Here is a 19,146-nt window from a genome sequence, read left to right as displayed (position 1 = left end):
TTTCTGTGGTCAGATGGAAAAGGTGCAACAGATTCCTCCATCTACACTCAACTGTGTGTGTGGAGTAATCTCCACCTGGGCCAATCTGTTGCACTTTTTCCATCTAACCACAGAAAATCTGCAGATAATTGTAAGGTGTATGAGCACCTTTAGGCTGGGTTCACACCTAGGCATATATGGTCATATATGCGCGTTTGTCGCACGTTTTTACCGCAATTCGCTGGAAAAAAACCCGTGCGACAAACGCGTGTTTCCGAGGGCTACTTGGCTGTATCCCAATGGATACGTGTGGCAAAAACACCCCAAAGAAGCTCCTGTACTTCTTTGGGCGTAGGGCGTTTTGTAGCACGTTCATACGGCCTGTAATACACCCAGGTGTGAACCATACCCATAGGAAATAATGGGATTTCGGTGTTTGAGCCTTTTGCAGAGCGTAGGAACAAATGCCCAGGTGTGAACCGGGCCTTAGACTCTGTAATGAGAAAAAGAATATACAATCTTTTTTATGTTATTTAAATGCAGGCCATCATCAAGTAATTAATCATATAACCTGGACACTACAGATAATTATTTAAAATGGCAAGGTTGTAAGAAGCAGGTGACTTTAATTGAAGTAGTTGTAAGCCCAATTAGTGAAATCCTGTATCAGCTTTAGGCCTGGTTCACACCTGTATGTTTTGTAGCGCGTTCAACGCTCTACGGACGCTCTCCAAAACGCTCAAACATGAAAATCCCATTGTTTTCTATGGGTATGGTTCACACCTTGCCGTATTTCAGCACGTCTGAACGCGCTACAAAACGACCTACGCCTGAAAAGTTACATGAGCTTCTTTGCTGCGTTTTTGTTGCGCGTTTCCATTGGGATACAGCCAAGTAGCCCTCGAAAACGAGCGTTTGCCACGCATTTTTTTACAGCGAATCGCGGTAAAAACGCGTGTCACGAACCGCGCGACAAACGCGCATATTCGATACACCTAGGTGTGAACAGAGCCTAAGCCCTCGTTCACACCTGAACGTTTTGTAGCGCGTTCTACTCTCGACGAACGCTCTACAAAACGCTCAAAAATATAAATCCCATTGTATTCAATGGTCTCGTTCCCACCTCGGCGTATTTCCGCCCGTCCCTAACGCGCTACAAAACGGGCCACGTCTGAAAAGGTACATGTACTACTTTGGGCTGTTTTGTTGCGCGTTTCCATTGGGATATAGCCAAGTAGCCTTCGGAAACGCGCGACGGTCGCGCGACTTTTTTACGGCGATTCGCGGTAGAAAAGTCCTGGAGGCAAGCATGAGAGAAAGTAATGAGGGAGCTAGAGACCAAAGAGGGCTGTTTGGGAGATAGTTTGAGATGAGGTTGGAGATTGCTCCATCCATACTGTTTAGTGTGGATGGACAAATCCCCCATCGTTTCCATTGTATTGTGACAGCAGCTGCCAGCCACTGTCAGAATAACTGAACAGTACTTCAGCTGATTGGCTGCAAGCATTGTTAAGGCAAAGATTTTCCAACTGGCTCCTTTGATCTTCCGATCAAGGGATGCCAGGCGTAAGGCTGCCAACAGGGCCATCCACTGTATGAATTTCAGCTAGTTTGTTAAGAACCAGCAGACATTTGCATAATGTATAGTGGGCTGTATGTTTGGCTTTAAGAGGGCCCTACTCATAAGACCTTACAATCTGATTAAATTCGTTTTCAGGGATCGCCTAAAGGCAGACAGACTAGATTTGGAGTAAAGATCCTCAGAAGATTGGAGAAGCTCTAGAAAAGTCCTGGAGGCAAGCATGAGAGAAGGTAATGAGGGAGCTAGAGACCAAAGAGGGCTGTTTGGGCGATAGTTTGAGATGAGGTTGGAGATGTAGCCCAGAGCACAGTTGTGGGTGGCTTTGTAAGTTGTTGAAAGTATGCTGACTTTAATGCTTGAGATCAGCTTTAAGAAAAGGTGCGTTTTGCTACAGAGGTGAAGGCAGCAAGATTTGGAAAGTGATTTGATGTGGGGCCAGAAGGAGAGGTCCAAGTCCTGGATTATACCTAGCATTCTAGCATGAAGTGAGGGACTGATAGTTTTTACATTGATAATGCAGGAACATTCAGGGGGGTTGGCATGGGGAGGGGGGTGAAATTATTAGCTTATGTATGGAAAGATTGAGTTTTAAAAAGTGTTGTGACATTCATACTAATATGCCAATTAGTAAATTAGTGATGTGACTAAATCACTAAGATGCTAGTAGATAGGGAGAGACTGAAGATATGTGTTAGAATGTAGAACAGAGCATAAGGGTGACCAGAATACTTGTGAGGAAATGGGAGGGATCCAGGGAAAACGTTAGCAACCTCCTGTATAGTACCCTTATATATAAGGGTAAAAAGAAGCATGCTAAGTGGGGGAGATATCTGAACAGTGGAGATCTCATCACAAATTGCATCTATCTTGTTTTTTAAATCATTAGTAATGTCCTAAGCAATGGGAGGCATTGGGGCTGCACTGGCTATGTTTTCCAGTGCAGCCCCAATGCAAGACAAGGCAATTTGCCTTGTCACTGATGGAAACCATTTTCAGCACCACATTTCAATGGAATGCCGTAGAGTCTGCCCTGCACCCCGATTTGCTAGTAGAACTGAATGAAATGTCACTTTTGATAAACTTAAACAAAATAAATGAATGCAAACATCCCAATGTGCCAGGATCGGCGCATCAGCACTGTAAAAGACACTGCACACTAGCTGCTGTGCAATGTATTGCAGCACATGGTGTGAATGGGCCTAAGTGAATGAAATAGAGAGTTTAAGGTAGGAAATAGTTGACAAAGACTGGCGGAGAGGGTGTAAATGAGAGTGAGGAAATAACTAAGAGTGGCAGCACTAAAGGAGAAATTATATTTTAGGAGGGAAGATTGATACAGCAGAAAATATTTCAAGGATTTAGTTTTATGTCAACTCCTTCAAAAGTACAGCAATGTCTTTCTCGGACTTTTAGTGCTGTCTGTTTGCCAGGGTTGTAATTCAGTGTGTAGTAAGAAGGAATGTGTCCAGGGTGGATGAGAGTGAGTTGTTGTAGACAGAAGTGGCCAGGTCAGGGAAGGACAGAGGTGACATTTTGCTCAGGAGAGGAGATGAGGAGATCATGCCTGACCCTCTTGGTAGAGTGTCCTCTAATTCAGATTCCCTAAAATTCAGTAAGCTAAACTAGGATTGACAATTGTGATTAAATGTTTATATAAAACTTTTAAATAATATATTGTAATATTACATATTACAATAATTAATCAATTACATTTTAAAATAACATATTACAATATTATTATACAACAGCTCCATAATCAAATGAACATAATAAGCATGCACTTGTATTATACATACAAAACTAAATATATTTAATGTAAGCTTAAACCTGCCAGTTTAAAAATATAAACAGAATATTGTCTTTTTGTGTTTAATGCATTCCCAACTACCTGACAAATTAAGGATTATTTTATTATTTGCTGTCAGTAACAGAGCTGTGATTTTTTTACATCCCAATAACCTATAGCATGTTTTTTTTTATTGAATACATTCTTGTCAGAACTTGTAAACATTCAGACAAAACAAAACCTGTTCTGTGGCTTTTATTAAAGCCATGGAAAAACTCAAATTGCATTCTAAGCCAGCAATAAAACATCGGAAAAATCAATATCAAATACTACATGAAGATTTCTTCAGTAACATTAATTTTTCCCTATCTCATATGCTACATAAGACAATTCTGTCAAGAGGAGGGAGGAAAAATGTCTCACAAAATCTTTATTTTGTCTCTATTTTATTGCTGGAATTCTAAGATAATTTAATAAATACAGACGGGGCAGAGGTGTTGAATACAAATAATGTAAGTTCATATGTAAAGCACTGTAAACTACTATCATAAATATTTTAGGCTTAATAGGATTTCAAAAACTTATGATATATGTTTCTGTTTACCATCTAAACGTCTAATCATATTTTTGTTTTGTAGCACCGTTTGTTGCATTGTTTTTCATAGATTATAAAAAATAAGTACTAATCACTAGATACTTCACTGATCCATGAAAAAATGTATAGTCCTCTTGTGGTTGATTTAGTAATGGCAATGACTGTTTACTTTGCAAGGAAGTTTTTCCTTTGCAATGGAATTTTTCTTTAGCTTAGTTAATGTGGTGACAATTCACTTTCAAAAGAATACCGGATGATGTTCCATTGAAAGATGGATGCCAGCAGTGCTTCACCTCATCTACTAAGCTAAGAGAAAATTTCCTTACAAAGGGAACAGCCTATTTGCCTTAGTAAATCAACCTCATAGTGGTGTCACTAGCATTCCTATTGTGTAATAACTTGTCATAGCGCATTAATTTGCCAAATTAAAAAAGGGCCAGGATAATAATCTGAGATTTTCTCACCACATATGCTCCACAAAACAGGAATACTCCCATCAAGAGGTGCATCTGCGCCCCCTTATTTAGCGACTGAAAGTATTCATACTCTTGTCCCCAGGCAACACCTATAAGCATCATGTATAACAAATAATAGTCAATGGCCCATTGAAGTCAGAAATATTCTCCACAAGCTATATTACAGGTTGCAGATGCCTCTGGAAATCCTTTAGATGTAATTAATATCAATACACAATACTGTGGATTTTATTTTACATTTTCAGCTAAATACTACACTATGGGGCTGATTTTTATGTGTTTGCCCAGTGTTTAGCTGGGTGAATGACATTTGTAGTGCATTACTGCCATTAGATGAAGCCATGAAGCTTTATAAAATTCCTATGCTCCAAGGCTCCATCTAGTGGCAGTAGTTTGCTACGAACATCATTTGCCTGGCTACTGCTGGCAAACGCATAATAAGTCACCCCAAAATGCATCTCTTGTGACTTTCCATCCCCTTATCCCCATCTCTTTTTTTCAGAGATTGCACCGAGTTATAGAAATTAAAAGGCTAGGCATGAAGCCATGAGCCAATTAAAGTGTATGCAAATCCTGAAATCATTTATTTTTATTTCGTCCCTCTTGGTCTGCTAAATATACCATTGAAAGTTTTTTATTATATCTTTTTGATAAGCTTAAAAAAATACCTATTGACCTTGCTAGAAATCTTGTAAGCTGATAACATCCTGTGCTCTCTGCCTGTGCCTACGTATCAGTTTTATTGTTCTCTGGAGACTATAGAACTACATTCCTCAGTTATGTATTCTAAGAGAAGGGTGGTGTTCTGTAGTGCTATCTTATTTCTGTTGTCCTGATACAGAAGGGCAAGTGGGTGTTGTCATCCTAGCACTGGAAATGTGCTACTGGCAGAATCACCAGGTGAAAAGCTCTTAAAACAAAAACAAAATAAATGAATGCAGCCACTATATCTAAGGATTGATGAGCCACAATATATTACATTTCTGTTTTTGAGTTTAAATACACTTTAGCACTCTAAAAATTAGCAATGTCAATATGAGCAGCTAATGAAGTTTATCAAATGTCCGAAGCTGTGAATCTCCATGGAGAACAAGAACTAATCTGGACAGACAAATTTTTAGCAGATTCTGCACTTTGCCTATCCAGCCAAGCAGTAGTTCAGCTACAACACGCTTCCTGCATGGGGTCTGCACTCACTTGTAATTGGTGTTCACTAAATTACTAAAAGAACATGTTTTGACACAGGCCAAAACAGAGGTTAGGATTAGATAAGTTAAAACATTTTAAAAGGCTTTAAAGTAGCTGTAACACATTAAAACTCTAAACTTGTTGAGTTACTTTGTGCATCCCTAATAAAAATAAATACAAAAGAAGCATCAAATGTATTATTAATGAGCAGATCCATCACCAGTAATTGAACCACTTCAGCAGTGTCAGCAGCAGAATTTCAGGCCTTACACTGCATGCTTTCAATCAGTTATTTATAGAATATAAATAAGTAAATTTCTCTTATTAGAAGGCTTTTCCATCTCACATGATCCTGAAAGTAAATGCTTTTTTTCCCCCCACATACCCAACTACTACTGGTTTAGAGCATATCATCTGCAGAGATACTGTTTTTTTAGGTTTTTTTTAAACCACTGATTTGTTACGGCAATACTAATTTTAAATGGATAACTCATTATAGGATACACATAACCATGCAGGGCAATCTATTTACCGAATCACAATAAAAGAAAATATATTGTGGCTTTTGAATGCTTATACAAAGGGTTGCTAAATAGTTAAAAACATGGTCTGATGAGTGCCAAATTTGTGTGCTTTATTTGTGGTTTTAATATCTTTTTATGTTACAATATTAAATAAATAAATTGGATATTAACTGTAAATACAATCTTTCTATATTACATATTTAAAAACATTGTACAAAAAATCTCCTAAAATAGAATACATACAAAAAATATAAATAACTCAATGACCCCATACAGTTTTTATCCTGCTTGTACACTGCAGGGACATTTATTAAAACCTTTTATCACCCATATTTAATAAGCTTAAAGCTCAACTCTACGAAAATGTGTTTCCTTTAGTTTTGAATTTAGCAGGGAAGAGTTCAAATTTCATGCAAATATCTAGTCTCCCAATTGTCAGCTGCATCCTGAGGGTTATGATGTTGCTGACATCTGCTTGGCGGACTACACTAAACCTTCCAGAAAGACAATATTCTTGAAGAGATATTGAGGCTGATCAACTATTAGAGATAGGGATCTTCACTCAAATTGCAAACAGCATATTCCTGTATATTTTTTATCTGCAAATAATTAAGTATTCAAAGTTAACACAACTACAATTTATTGAGTGAAGATTTAAAACTTATTTAATCAGCATAATTCAGTTTCAATAGCTGTGTGACATACCCAGGTTTATCTGTTGGGTGTTTCACAACTCATTTTTACATTAATTCACTTTGATAAGCGCTGTCATTTTTTGAGTTTTACATGTTGGTTGTGCTGTCTGTTGTCTATGCAAAGTCTGAAATTGCTACTTCTAGTTCCCAAGAATATGAACAAAATGATGTAGTGATTTAAGATTTTTGGATACCTCTAAAAGATGAATGTATCAAAGAAAACAAAGCCTCTGCGGTAAGACAATTTCTAGCACAAAAATACAGAGATTTAACATTTAATAAACACAGACTTCCACATACTAATTCAAACAAATATTATTGCATTCTCCAAACAAGCTGGAAAATTTTCACTAGGGAAAATAGTCTGAAATTGTTTGCCAGTATGTTGCTTTTATGAAATGCCAAAGTAATAACTACCATTAATATTCATTTGGCACCTTGTTATGGTCCTTGACAGACAGAACATAAGTTTTCAGCAAATTCCACCTGAATACATGATATATGCTGTCAGGTTAAAGCAAATTTTCCAACATGATAGTGCCTTGTTTCCGATTAAGTAATGATTCTGCTTTTCGAGTGAAATATGATAATTTCAGGCTCTTAGCCCTAATGTTGTTGGTAATAAAATAATAATGCAGGGCTTCAAATATTTATAACATATTTTATACCTTTCCATTAAAATGGAAAAGATTGCTGAAAAATATTTGCTATTGTTACAAAAGCACAAGCATGTGTTTGCAGGTTTCACAAAAAAATATTTTTTTTCAAAATAATGGTGGAAAGCTTATTTTTGTAAGAGAAATGTATGTTTCAGAGTGGATGGGAATCATTCAAGCATTACAACATACAAACAAAATAATGAAAGAACAAAGGGACAATCTCCCCAAGGTAATGGACTAATTTATAATACAAATATCAAAATACAGACAATGATGGCAGGTAAGAGTAATAATAGGCTTAAATTGAGTAAATACAGAATACAATAACCAATTTCACTTTGAAACTGGAAGGAGAAAGTCATAGCAGTGTGCTAAAATAGTGGTATATACCGCTTTCATTAAGATGAATTGTGCTCCCTGTAAAATACTCAGCATGTGCTACTTACCAAACACAAATAGACAATGGTGTCTTGTTTTATAGTGAGAATGCTTTCATTATTAAAATACAGCATCATACATTTTTCAAACAAGTTAGCAAGCACATCACTACCTATGGATATCTGGAAAACTCCATCCTTGATATGCTATTTTACAAATGTTATTTAAAAAAGTGACACAATTACTGTGCATGGATAAATTAGATGTTATAAAGCTCTGTACTGGTATACCCAACGTTAAAAATAATATTTTATTGGCTAAAATAGTATTTTATGCTTAAACAGGTTCAAATATTCATGTGGCCAAGAGGAAAAACACAAATGATGCTGTCAGCTTTGTGATGATGTTTAGGATCAGTGACAGCATTCTACAGACAAAGCTGGGAGTGCAGTTGTCCCATCGCAATAAGGTAAATAAACATAATTTGTCACAAGGAAAATGGATGCTGTACAAGCCTGTATGGAGGTAACAAGAGAGACAGTAGACATGTTGTGTTTTGGTACTGAAGACACCTTTATTCCTTCGACATGCAGTTTATTACAAACCCTTAAACCTCAACCTTCAATCTGAAGATAAATATTTCACCTTGACATTTACCATACTTCTTAATATGTATTTAAACCACAAAACAAAAATGAAATATATTGCAGCTTACCAGTCCTTAGATTTGGTGGCTGCATTAGCTTTAATTTTTAAGGCTAAGAACATTTTAAACAGGTACAGAAAATACTTTTTAAACTGGCCATAATGCAGTCTTCCTTTCCTGTGAGCCTAAAAGAAAGCCTGAGGAACCTCATATGTATTGTGTAAACTGTCCCATCAATATACCACGTAGTGGAGATGAACAAAGAGACATGCTTAAAGTCCAGTTTGTGTCACAATCATTGCTGTCCCCATACAGTGGGGGAAAAAAAGTGTGAAAATCAAGGGACAGGAAATGTGTTATTCACGGGATTACCAGATGAAATAAAGGAAAAAAAGCCTTAAAAATAGAACACTAATGCACCCACCACATTAAAGAACTGTTAAGCTGCAATATATACATTTTTATCTTTGGATACACTATAAAATAAGCCCTAAAAATTAACTATAACATGTAACCTATTAGTTCAAATAAAAGTAAACATGTCATGGCATAAATAAGGGAGCAGCAATTGCTGACCTCTTTTAAATGCTAGATGCTTGGCTCTTATTTTGACCCTCTGGCATCAATGCATTTTGAGTCACAGACCAGAACAAAAGGCAGTCAGTATCTAGATACTTATTTCAGGTTAGTGACTATTAAAATTAAAAGCCACACAATAACAGCCAGACAACCAGGCAGCATTTTTTAGGAGGAAAGATCAGCAATGGCAACCTAAACCAAAAACTTCTTTAGAATTTAAGACAGTAACTCTTGATTCAAACACTAAACTAGCACCTAACTTAAATTAGCACTAAAGAGTTAAATCTTAAAAATGCTTTCAAGTACCTTAACTATTAACACAAATGTAGCTTAGTTATGTATTACTGGGCTGTAGATTGTCAAATCATCTCCGAATTTGTGCTGACACTGTCGTTCCTCTTTCTGGAGAGTGGCTACATGTGTTCCCCATGGTCAGTGTGTGTTGTAAAGTAGCCACCACTCTAAGCTCATTCATAGTTAGGGTACTTGAATGCATTTTTAAGATTTAAATCCTGAGTATAGTGTCACTTAAATCTCTAACTGAAAACCAACCCTTACAAATGCACACTTAACTAACATATCATGACCAGAATACAGGCTCTGAACTGAGATGATCCAAGGCCATGCCAAACGAAATGGATATTGTTTACAAGCTCAGTATTATATATATATATATATATATAGTCAAAGTAGTCGTCTTGTGTGTCATTTTCATATCTCATCAGACTCAGATGAAAATAACGGTCACTTTTATTGAAAATAGGTATCCTCACACTCTGGTGTGTTGGTTTTATGAACAGAGCCTCTTGTATTTACTGAAAGTATTTTGGATGTCCTCGCACATTATAGAACACTAGAAACAGTGGTAACTGTGGCATGTACAATGAAGCCTATGCATGCAAATTATGGATGTATGCAGATAGCCACACCTCCCATGCGTTTCACCACCTGGGCTAAATCATAGACCTCTATGATTAGGCCAAGTGGAAAAACGTGTGAGGGACGTTGTAGTGGGAGGGATACTATGGTGGTGTATACAATGTATTTTGAACTTTGCATGGAATTTACAAAAAAAAAGTTGGATTTTTATGGACCTCAGTTTCATGCGGCTGAATGGAGAGATATAGTTTAGTTGTGTTTAGGTATTCTCGCATCAGGAACTTATGATGTAGAAGGAATCCCAAATCTGATGTTTACAAGCAGCAGCCGTCACCCATTGAAGTTAATGATTGGGTGACAGCGGCTGCATTTAAAAAGAGGCAGAACGCTGGCATGATCGATGCATCCAGGGATAGTGATTGATTCCTAACAGCATGTAGTTGTAACACATACAATTACATGCAATGTACCAGCAGTTTGCTGCTTTCAAATGCGTCTGCTGTCATCCAATCATTAACTTGAATGGGTGACAGCTACCACTTGTAAACAGCAGATTAGGGATTCCTACTGCATGAAACTGCAAGCTCCTGACACTCAAACTGATCACTGGCCTATCTCAAAACGCAAGCAATTTTTATGCATTTGACTTGTTTGAGTCTAAAACCCACATGTTTTAACCCTGATTCTAGCAAGCTAACTTGTCTTTACTAAAAACCTCAAGTCTGAAGCGGACAGCTTTTTCTCTAATCAGACCGGCTTCTTACAGGTTACAGAGCTGGGAAAGCCTTCCCACTGTGTAATCTGTCATGTACGGAGTGCTGCCTGTTAATTACAGACAGTGCTTCATCCGGCTTTTGACAGCTGTGTTAGGTTATACAGCAGCAGGCTTCCCCTCCGCTGTGTGTAACCTAACACAGTGAGGTCAGAGTTACAACAAGCCTCTGACTTGGAGTCAGAGGCTTGGGCTCTGTGGATAGTTTGGACCAATTGCAGAGCACCATTGGTCCAAGCCATCCAATAAAAACCAAAAACAAACACTGAAAGCATCCATCTAGATGCCTCATCCGTGACAAAGCAAGTGAGGGACAGGGAAGCAGATGATCACATAGCTTGGTGACCGGGCCTGGAGCGGGATGGGCCGGGGGGATACCTCCCCTGCCACTGACCTCACCCCATGTCCCTGGTATAAGGTTATGATATCAGTCGAACTGACAGGAATATGTAAAGCCACCTCTACTACTAAAAATGATTAAGTTTGGTTAAATGGTTGCATAGTTGGCTTCTAATCAAACATACTAATTTGCATATTAGTGAAAAACATTGTGTAAACTAGAGATAGATTAAAACTGAACTAAATTATTCCCTTCAGTGTTGTACAGCTGTACAGATTCTTCTCCTGTATTAAAATTTGTACCTCTGAATTCACTGTACATTGTGAGCATTTTACAGTGTGCATTAGAAGCTGCAGTGAATCACATAGGACCTGCTTCATTTCCTGGAGGATGTCCAATATATACTAGCCCTTTCCTGCCCAGCCTTACTGGCCCTGGACCACCACTTTTATTCATTGGACTTGAATTATTTTACTCATTGAGGTTAGCATCACATGTGGGCATTGCCTAGGGTGGTCTGCATGCAAATCCACTCTGCCTAGAAATGCAAATGCCACCAGATTAATATCCACCTATCAAGCCTTTTCTTGAAAGATGTACTGAGGCAGGGGACCATGAAAAAAAAAACATCTATGTGCAGCACCCTGCTGGTCTCTCTCACCAGCCATGGTTAGCCTGAATTGCATAAGAAAGCAAAGGGACCCAGTGATGATGTCACTAGAACTAAAAGAAGGTATGCAATAAAAACAGAAAGATCGTATTTAACCGGATGTAACAGGCCGTGTATACACGGCCTTTTAGTGGCGCGCACGAGTGGAAAACTACTAAAATTTAAAAACAGGCAGTGATGCCTTTTTACATACAAGGGATCTGCCAGCTATAGAGGGGTACTGCTGTGCTCGATGCGAGCCTGGGACCAGCATGTTGGCTCTCTGACAGGGGATCAGAGGGAGGTCATACACATTCTCCCTCCGGTCCCCTCTCCACTGTCAGAATGCAGAAGTGATGTGTATTACATCACTTCTGCATTCTTGTGCACTCTCCAACTTCAGAAGCTGGAGAGATGCTAATGAAGCAGATCTCTGCTTTATCAGCTTCTTTGGGGGTCCCTAGGTGACCTTAGGGGGTCTTGTATGTGTTAATGTTAGTGAACTGCCAACCTGTGTACATGACACCGTTACTTTCCTGTTTGTTATTTTGCCTTGTCAAAGAAATTGTGTGTGTGTGTGTGTGTTTGTATATATACATATACAGTATATATATATATATATATATACACACACACACACACATCACACACATACATACACACACACTTATGCCACGGTAAACATTGTAAATTATAATACTGTATACCTAAAATGCATAAAAAACTATATTATCTATAACTGTAGGAAGCACATGGACAATGCTTTCAAATAAATTATACTACGTAAGAAAATCTGGTTAAAAATAATAGAGGGGGAACTTTTAAAACAAGGGAATTCAGAGTAGTCATTTGTGGCATTGGGTACAAATAGGCTGCCAGCATGCTGTAAAGCTATATTTAGAGAACAGGAGGTAGCTGATAATCTTCAAGTAAAGAAGAGGCAGCTAAATTATTGAAAAAGTATTTTTCCTATGCCAGTATTAAACACTAATCAAAAGATCTGAAAGCCATTCACAGTAGATGGAATACATAGCCTTAGTATTTTAGTTTTAACTTTTAGTATTGCTTGGTTATCATTTATAAAATGTTACTTTTCATTTATTGTATAATATTGTATTAAAATGGCTACCAGGGAGCTAGTGTACAAAGTGACTTTTATTTTGTTTTGTTTCTCATACTGATTTGTGAGGCAATGCAGTGTTTGAGTGTTGGATTTTACTGTATTATCTATTCCTATTATATTGCAATGTGATTGCATCTCAAATGCATTCCAAACTGACCTCAAATTAACCTTAACCACTTGAAGCCTGGCATGTTAAACCTCCTTCCTGTCCAGGTTATTTTTCAGTATTCAGCACGGAGGTAATTTGACTGGCATGTATTTAACCACTTGGAAGTCTGCTGTGTTAAACCCCCTTACTGTCCAGGCTGTTTTTCAGTATTCAGTGCTGCAGTATTTTGACTGACGTTTTTGTACTGAAATGAATTTCATACAATTTTTTGGGGACATATAGAGCTTTCTTTTGGGGATATTTAATCACCACTGGAATTTTTATTTTCTGCTATATTAAGGAAAAATTACCCAAAATGTTTTTAAAAAAACTGTTTCCCCTATAGAAAATTATAAACATTTATTATTACCCAATTTTTTGGTAAAATATAAAATACGGGGTCACGCCAGGTAAAAAGACACCAAACATGTCAAGCCTTAAAATTGTGCGAGCACGTGAAACCTCAAAAAACTACAATACCCAAAATTGGCTTCACCAGCTTCTCTCCAGTTAATGTAGCTGGGAATGACAGCTGAATGCAGAAGTGATGTATTATATTTTAGCATTATAATACATCAATTTATTTTTTTGCATTTAGAGAACAGGGAGGAGATCAGAGGGAAATTGCTTCCTTAACTCCCTCTGATCTCTGGCCACAGAGCTGCTGTGCTAGTACCAGGCCCGCACCGGGCACAGCGGAGCTCAGGGTCGGTGGCAGCGGTGGAGGGGGTGCACACCCACATGCATAATACAAGTAATTGGGCGGCTCTACAGAATGCTTGTAATTAAGCAGCTATCTGAGCAGTTTTCCCACTTGTGCGTGCGCTGGATGTTGCACATGAGTGGAGGCGGGGGAAGGACATTTTAAAATGCCCATCCGCATCTAGAAGGCTCCCGTTCAGCCATTTATGTATGACCGCTGGATGGGATGCAGTTGAAGAAGAACTCCGGGCACACATATTCTTAGCCCTTGCAGTGCATGGGCTGTACCTGTTTCCATTTAGCGATTAAAACAATAAAGGTATACCCACCTGAGCCTCAAAGCTGTTTGGCTGTTAGATAAGTCCCTGCAGTCTCGCTCCCCCTCCGTTCCAGCAGGCTAAGGTCCTGCGAGTCATCACATCCTATATAGTGTATAGGACCTGAGGACTCGAGGGACTTGCTGGTGTAGAGTTGGAGACAAGCTTCATATTGCATCTGGGAGATTTGTTTTTTTGTGGAGTCAAGGTTACTGGGTCAGGGTTGTGGGGAAGAGGCCCTTCTCCCCATCGGTTCCCCCTGGAAAAGCACCCTCCCAATGCCAAGGGCATAGGGCCTGGTATGGTGAGGGGGGGCGTTCGCTCATCCCCCCCTTTCCTGCCCTGCAAGGCTGCTGCCTGGATTAAGTGTCTGATATAGGATTTTAGGGGGAGCCTACTTTTTTTTTGCATGAGGTTCCCCTTAAAATTCCTATCAGACCTAAAGAGTCTGGTATTACTGCCAGGAAATAGCACGCTGTTTTTTTTATTATAATGTCTGTGAACAGTTAAACACTTTTGGGTATTCTGTGACAGCTGTCAGATTCTTTACATTTGGGATTGAAGTGTCTGCAAAAAAGCAGAAGCTGTTACAGACTAACACAGATCTCTCAGCTTCTTTCTTTATTTACATTTTATAACAATATTGTGTTACTTTGTTTTCAGGATACAATTAAATAAAAAGAGAAGCCAGAGAGTGGTAAATGACAGCTATCCCGCTTGTTGTGTTTCGTTCCGAATGAAATTCGCTGTTTCTGTAATTCGGAAATTCGGATACATCTGAAATGTTTGAATTACAGAAATTCGTATGAATTTTAATTCAGAGTAAAACAAATTGCACATGTCTAGTTCCCAGATCCATATCTCCTTTTCCTGTATAAATATATATCAGTGTCCTGTACACGATTCAGAACATCTTTCTAATGTTCCTGCATTGGAACAAGGTGGATGATGGGAAATGGGTAACTAAAAATGTATTAAACCTATACATATTAAAAAATATATTTATTACTTTTATTACAAGAGCATTCTTGTTATCTTTATGAGTATATATATCATCTGAAAAACTGATATTTAGTATATATGCTGAACAGTGCAACAGAAATTCACCCTTTAGTTAATTTACCTCATCTCAAGGTTAAATATTAAACATTTTAAATACATATTATTTAGATTATTTAAGGAAAGGGCAATAATGACAGTATGATAAATTGAAACTTGTTTTGTAAAGCCCTCTATTGTCATTATAATATTACATCCATTAAAACATTAATTTAACTGGATTTATGATGGGTATATCTCTGAAGTGAAGAAAAGTTGCAAACAAAGGTTATAAAAACAAACAATATTAAAAAGTACTTGATAAGTAACCTTTAGCCACATTTGCCCATCTAATTTCTCTAAATAGAACCCATCAAAGAAATGAGCAATACCAACTGGGGATATGATGATAAAAATGCACAAGCAATAATTAAATTCAACAAAACCAATATGTCAAAATGATCCATATATTTGATAGATATAGGTTAAATTCAATTTTTATTAATGAAAGTCTACCATAACCCATTCCACTTCTTACTCTCAAGCTCCTTATTGGTCAGTAAAGCCACCAGTCATGCTAAAGGACCAACAGGCAGGCCCAGCAGGTGGTAGAAGGCACAGCTAGTTCAACCTTTACAAGAACAATAGAAATCTGTATATAAATATTATCAACATAAATCTCTGGATTCACTGAATGTTTGGAAGTGTGGTTTTCACTGTAGGTAATCCTATTTATGCATTGTATCACATACTTAATTTACAAAGGCCAGATTTGTAATATGTTAATTTTAAAGATCTTAGGGGGTTATTCACAAAGCTGCTGAAGGCAGCTGAATGAATAACCAATGCAGCTGAAGTGAATGCTATTCGGCTATTTACTTCAGTCTTGTATGGGTCATTTCAGTCATACATTGGCTAAAAACAACTGTACATCGGCTGCCTTTGGTCATTCAGGCATTTAGCTCAGCTGTTCTGCTCGGTTCCTCTGAGGTACCGAGCAGAATAGAAAAGAAGTGAAAAGAATGAGAAAAAAAGTTGCAAAATTATTTTTAAAATTATAAAAAATAGGAAAATTTAAAAAATCAAAATATTTTAAAGAAAATAAAAATTTGGCAGAGCTATCAGTGACAGCTTGCTCCGCCCAATTGTTTCATATTGGCCAGCACCTTCCAGAGTCTTCTAGCAGGTCCCAGGCAATGAATAACTGGGCGACGCCCAGTTGTTATTGTTCAATGACAGATCAGCGTCCACAGGTCATTTGGGGAGGCTGATCTGTCATTACAACTGGTTGGAGCGAGCCGTGAGATCATGGCTGGCTCTGCCAGGCTGTCAATTGCGTGGAGTTGGGTCAGCTTTGGCCGACCATTCTCCGCGCTTTGGGTGTCACTGCGGCTCAGCCGAGCCAAAGCATTTGCCCATACAGCAGCCTTTCGGTTTGACTGAACTGAAGGGCATAGGCGGCTGAAGCGAGCCGAAGGATCAGCCAAACCTATGGCTGGATCATTCGGCTCTTTAGTGAATAGTTCCCTTAGTCTTCTTACTCAGAATTGAAATCTATTCCTTGAAATCTATATAGTGACCTGTTTTTGATTCAGGCAAAGCCCAGTTGTTTCCCCTCCCCTAGTTTGGGGATCTGTGAAACCCCGTCTGCCTACCTGTTTGTAACTTGGGAGAAATAATCCCAAACACACCCATTGCATGTTCTTTCCTATTTCTCACATACACAAAGGCTGATGTTAAAGCATATTTTTTTAGAAATCCAATTAGTACAAACTTCGACCAACCTCCCATAAAAATGGTGAGAAAAATCAGACTAATGGAAAGCAGGTGATTTTAGGAAGTGGGTGAGCCAAGACCTCTACAGCTAGTCAAAAAGAAAAACATGTTCCCAGTATGCATCTCATGGTTTATTTTCACTTTTGCCTGGAGTGTATATTTAAATGACCTTGACACAAGCCAACACATTTTTCTTTTACTTTATAAGAAAATATGCCCAGTTGGCCTTTTTACATTTCCTGTTTCTTTGAAATGTAGGGTTCCAGAACCACTAAGTTACATTAAAACCCACTTTTACCTAAAGTAAACAAGTAACAATATTTACCCGTCGCACATCTTTGCCAAACGTCTCACTGTAGCTTGTTCCAAGAATTTCAAATTGCACATGTGGATTGGAGCCATCGTCCCTAAACTCCATAATTCCAGTTAATCCTGTTATACGACCCTGAAGAAACAAAATTTACAAAGAGAAAAATTAGAGAAAGCATTTCTTAAGTATTGAAATGTAATTGCCTGCAAAAAAGGTTGGTGATCTGTGACTTGGCTTTTTTATTTACTTTAGGATGTAATTGAATTAGAGGCACATTTTATATCCGTAAAAGCAGAGACTGTGCAGCAAACATTGCCTTTGAAACAACATTTTTCTGCCTGTTTATTATAGCAGGGTTTACAAATCATTACAAGTATTTGAAGCTTATTAAGGACCTATAGGTGGAAAGAATATGCTACTGAAAAATGTCACTAATAACAACGGCTTACAAAGTAGAAACATTGGAGGTATATTGAGAGGAAATCTTCTAATTACTGGTGTGGATGTAAATAAATGTGTTAAACTATTTCAAAGATATAGAAAATGAACATGGCCATAAACAGCCAGCAAATAAATTCCCAGATGTATTTAAATATCAAAATAAAAGGGCTTAAAATGAAAAAGCACATTAACCTATGCGTGGTGTAGAATATCAAAGATGAATAGAAGACTCAAGAGGAAAGAAGCAGAACAAATGAGGAAGAGAAAAAAACTAGGACATTAAAACCATGCTTCATTCCTCCTGAAAAGTTATAGAATTAAAAATAATTGTCTCATCTATACCTGCATGCCTTTGGTATGTCAGAGTAAAGTTAAAACAAAGTGTTGAAATAGAAATTATTGCTTATTGTATAAGGACATTCTAAAATGGCCTGGACAGATTTTTTTGGTACCCCTAAAAAAGAATTATAACTGATCGGATCATAGTGACATTTTAACTGTTTTCTGTAATTAGTATAACATGTGTCTTCAATCTTGTATTCAGTCAGACTATTCAAATGGTAAACACTGGGGTTGTGCACAACACTAGACATGGACCAGAGAAAGCAAAATAAAAAGTTGCCTGAGGAGATCAGCAAGAAAAATAGATAGATTAGCATGTTAAAGCAAAGGTGATACGTGCATCTTTAAGCAGATTGATGTTCCTGTGACTACAGTTGCAAATATTAAGTTTATGTTCCATGGATGGGAGAGTTAAAACAAATCCGCTGAACAGAAGTATGGTGTGAATGACTAAGAGCCAAGGAAAGCTTCCACAGAGATACCAGCTGAACTTCAAGGTCAAAGTACATCAATGTCTGATCACACCAGCTTCTGCTTTTTGAGTGGCAGTGGGCTCAAAGATTCCACTGTTAAAATGAAAACAAAGCCAGTGTGGAACTTACTAGCATGCATATTGACAAGCCACAATACATTTGGGAGAATGTCATTTGGACAGATGAGACAAAACTGGAGCTTTTTTGTGGCAGGTCACTTTAGCTCTATGTTCACTGATGAAAAAAATGAAGTTTTCAAAGAAAAGAACATTGGGGGGAATTTATGAAAATTGGAGCAGACAGAATCTGGAGCAGTTGCCCATAGTAACCAAACAGCTTCTCTTTTCAGTTTGTTCAGTTTTGTTTAAGTTTTGAAAATTACAGAGAGTAGCTGATTGGTTGTCATGGGTAACTTCTCTGGAGTATTCTCCAGTTTTGATAAATTCCCCTCACTGTTTTGTTTTAATTGGATATGTTTTGGGGCTGTTTTGCTGTGTCTGGCACAGGGTGCATTGAGTCTTTTCAGGGTCCAATGAAATCTCAAGACTATCAAAGAATTGTGGAGTAAAATGTACTGCTGCCCAGTGTCAGAAAACACAGTCTTAGCCATAGGTTATGGGTCCTCCAACAAGATAATGACCAAAAACACACAACTAAAAGTACCTAAGAGGTTGTGCAACAAACAAAATAAGGTTAAGGGTCCTATCAATTTTGTACTTGCCTTCTTCATTTGTTTTATTATTTAAAAT

General features: G+C 37.8%; 1 protein-coding gene across 5 annotated transcripts in view; it reads right to left on the bottom strand.

Moving 5' to 3' along the window:
• GRID1 (glutamate ionotropic receptor delta type subunit 1) overlaps positions 1-19,146 on the bottom strand; it is a 941,602-nt gene that overhangs the window by 167,566 nt on the left and 754,890 nt on the right. For all 5 annotated transcript variants that reach the window (XM_018558342.1, XM_018558343.1, XM_018558345.1 and 2 more), the window contains one exon: positions 17,157-17,276. In XM_018558342.1, the coding sequence (XP_018413844.1) occupies positions 17,157-17,276 (120 nt within the window). The remainder of the gene's footprint in view (positions 1-17,156; positions 17,277-19,146) is intronic.

This window comes from Nanorana parkeri, unplaced genomic scaffold, assembly GCF_000935625.1.
Source record: "Nanorana parkeri isolate BGI_ZX_2015 unplaced genomic scaffold, ASM93562v1 scaffold333, whole genome shotgun sequence".
Classification (NCBI taxonomy): Eukaryota; Metazoa; Chordata; class Amphibia; order Anura; family Dicroglossidae; genus Nanorana; species Nanorana parkeri.
This window is presented reverse-complemented; position numbering and strand designations above follow the sequence as displayed.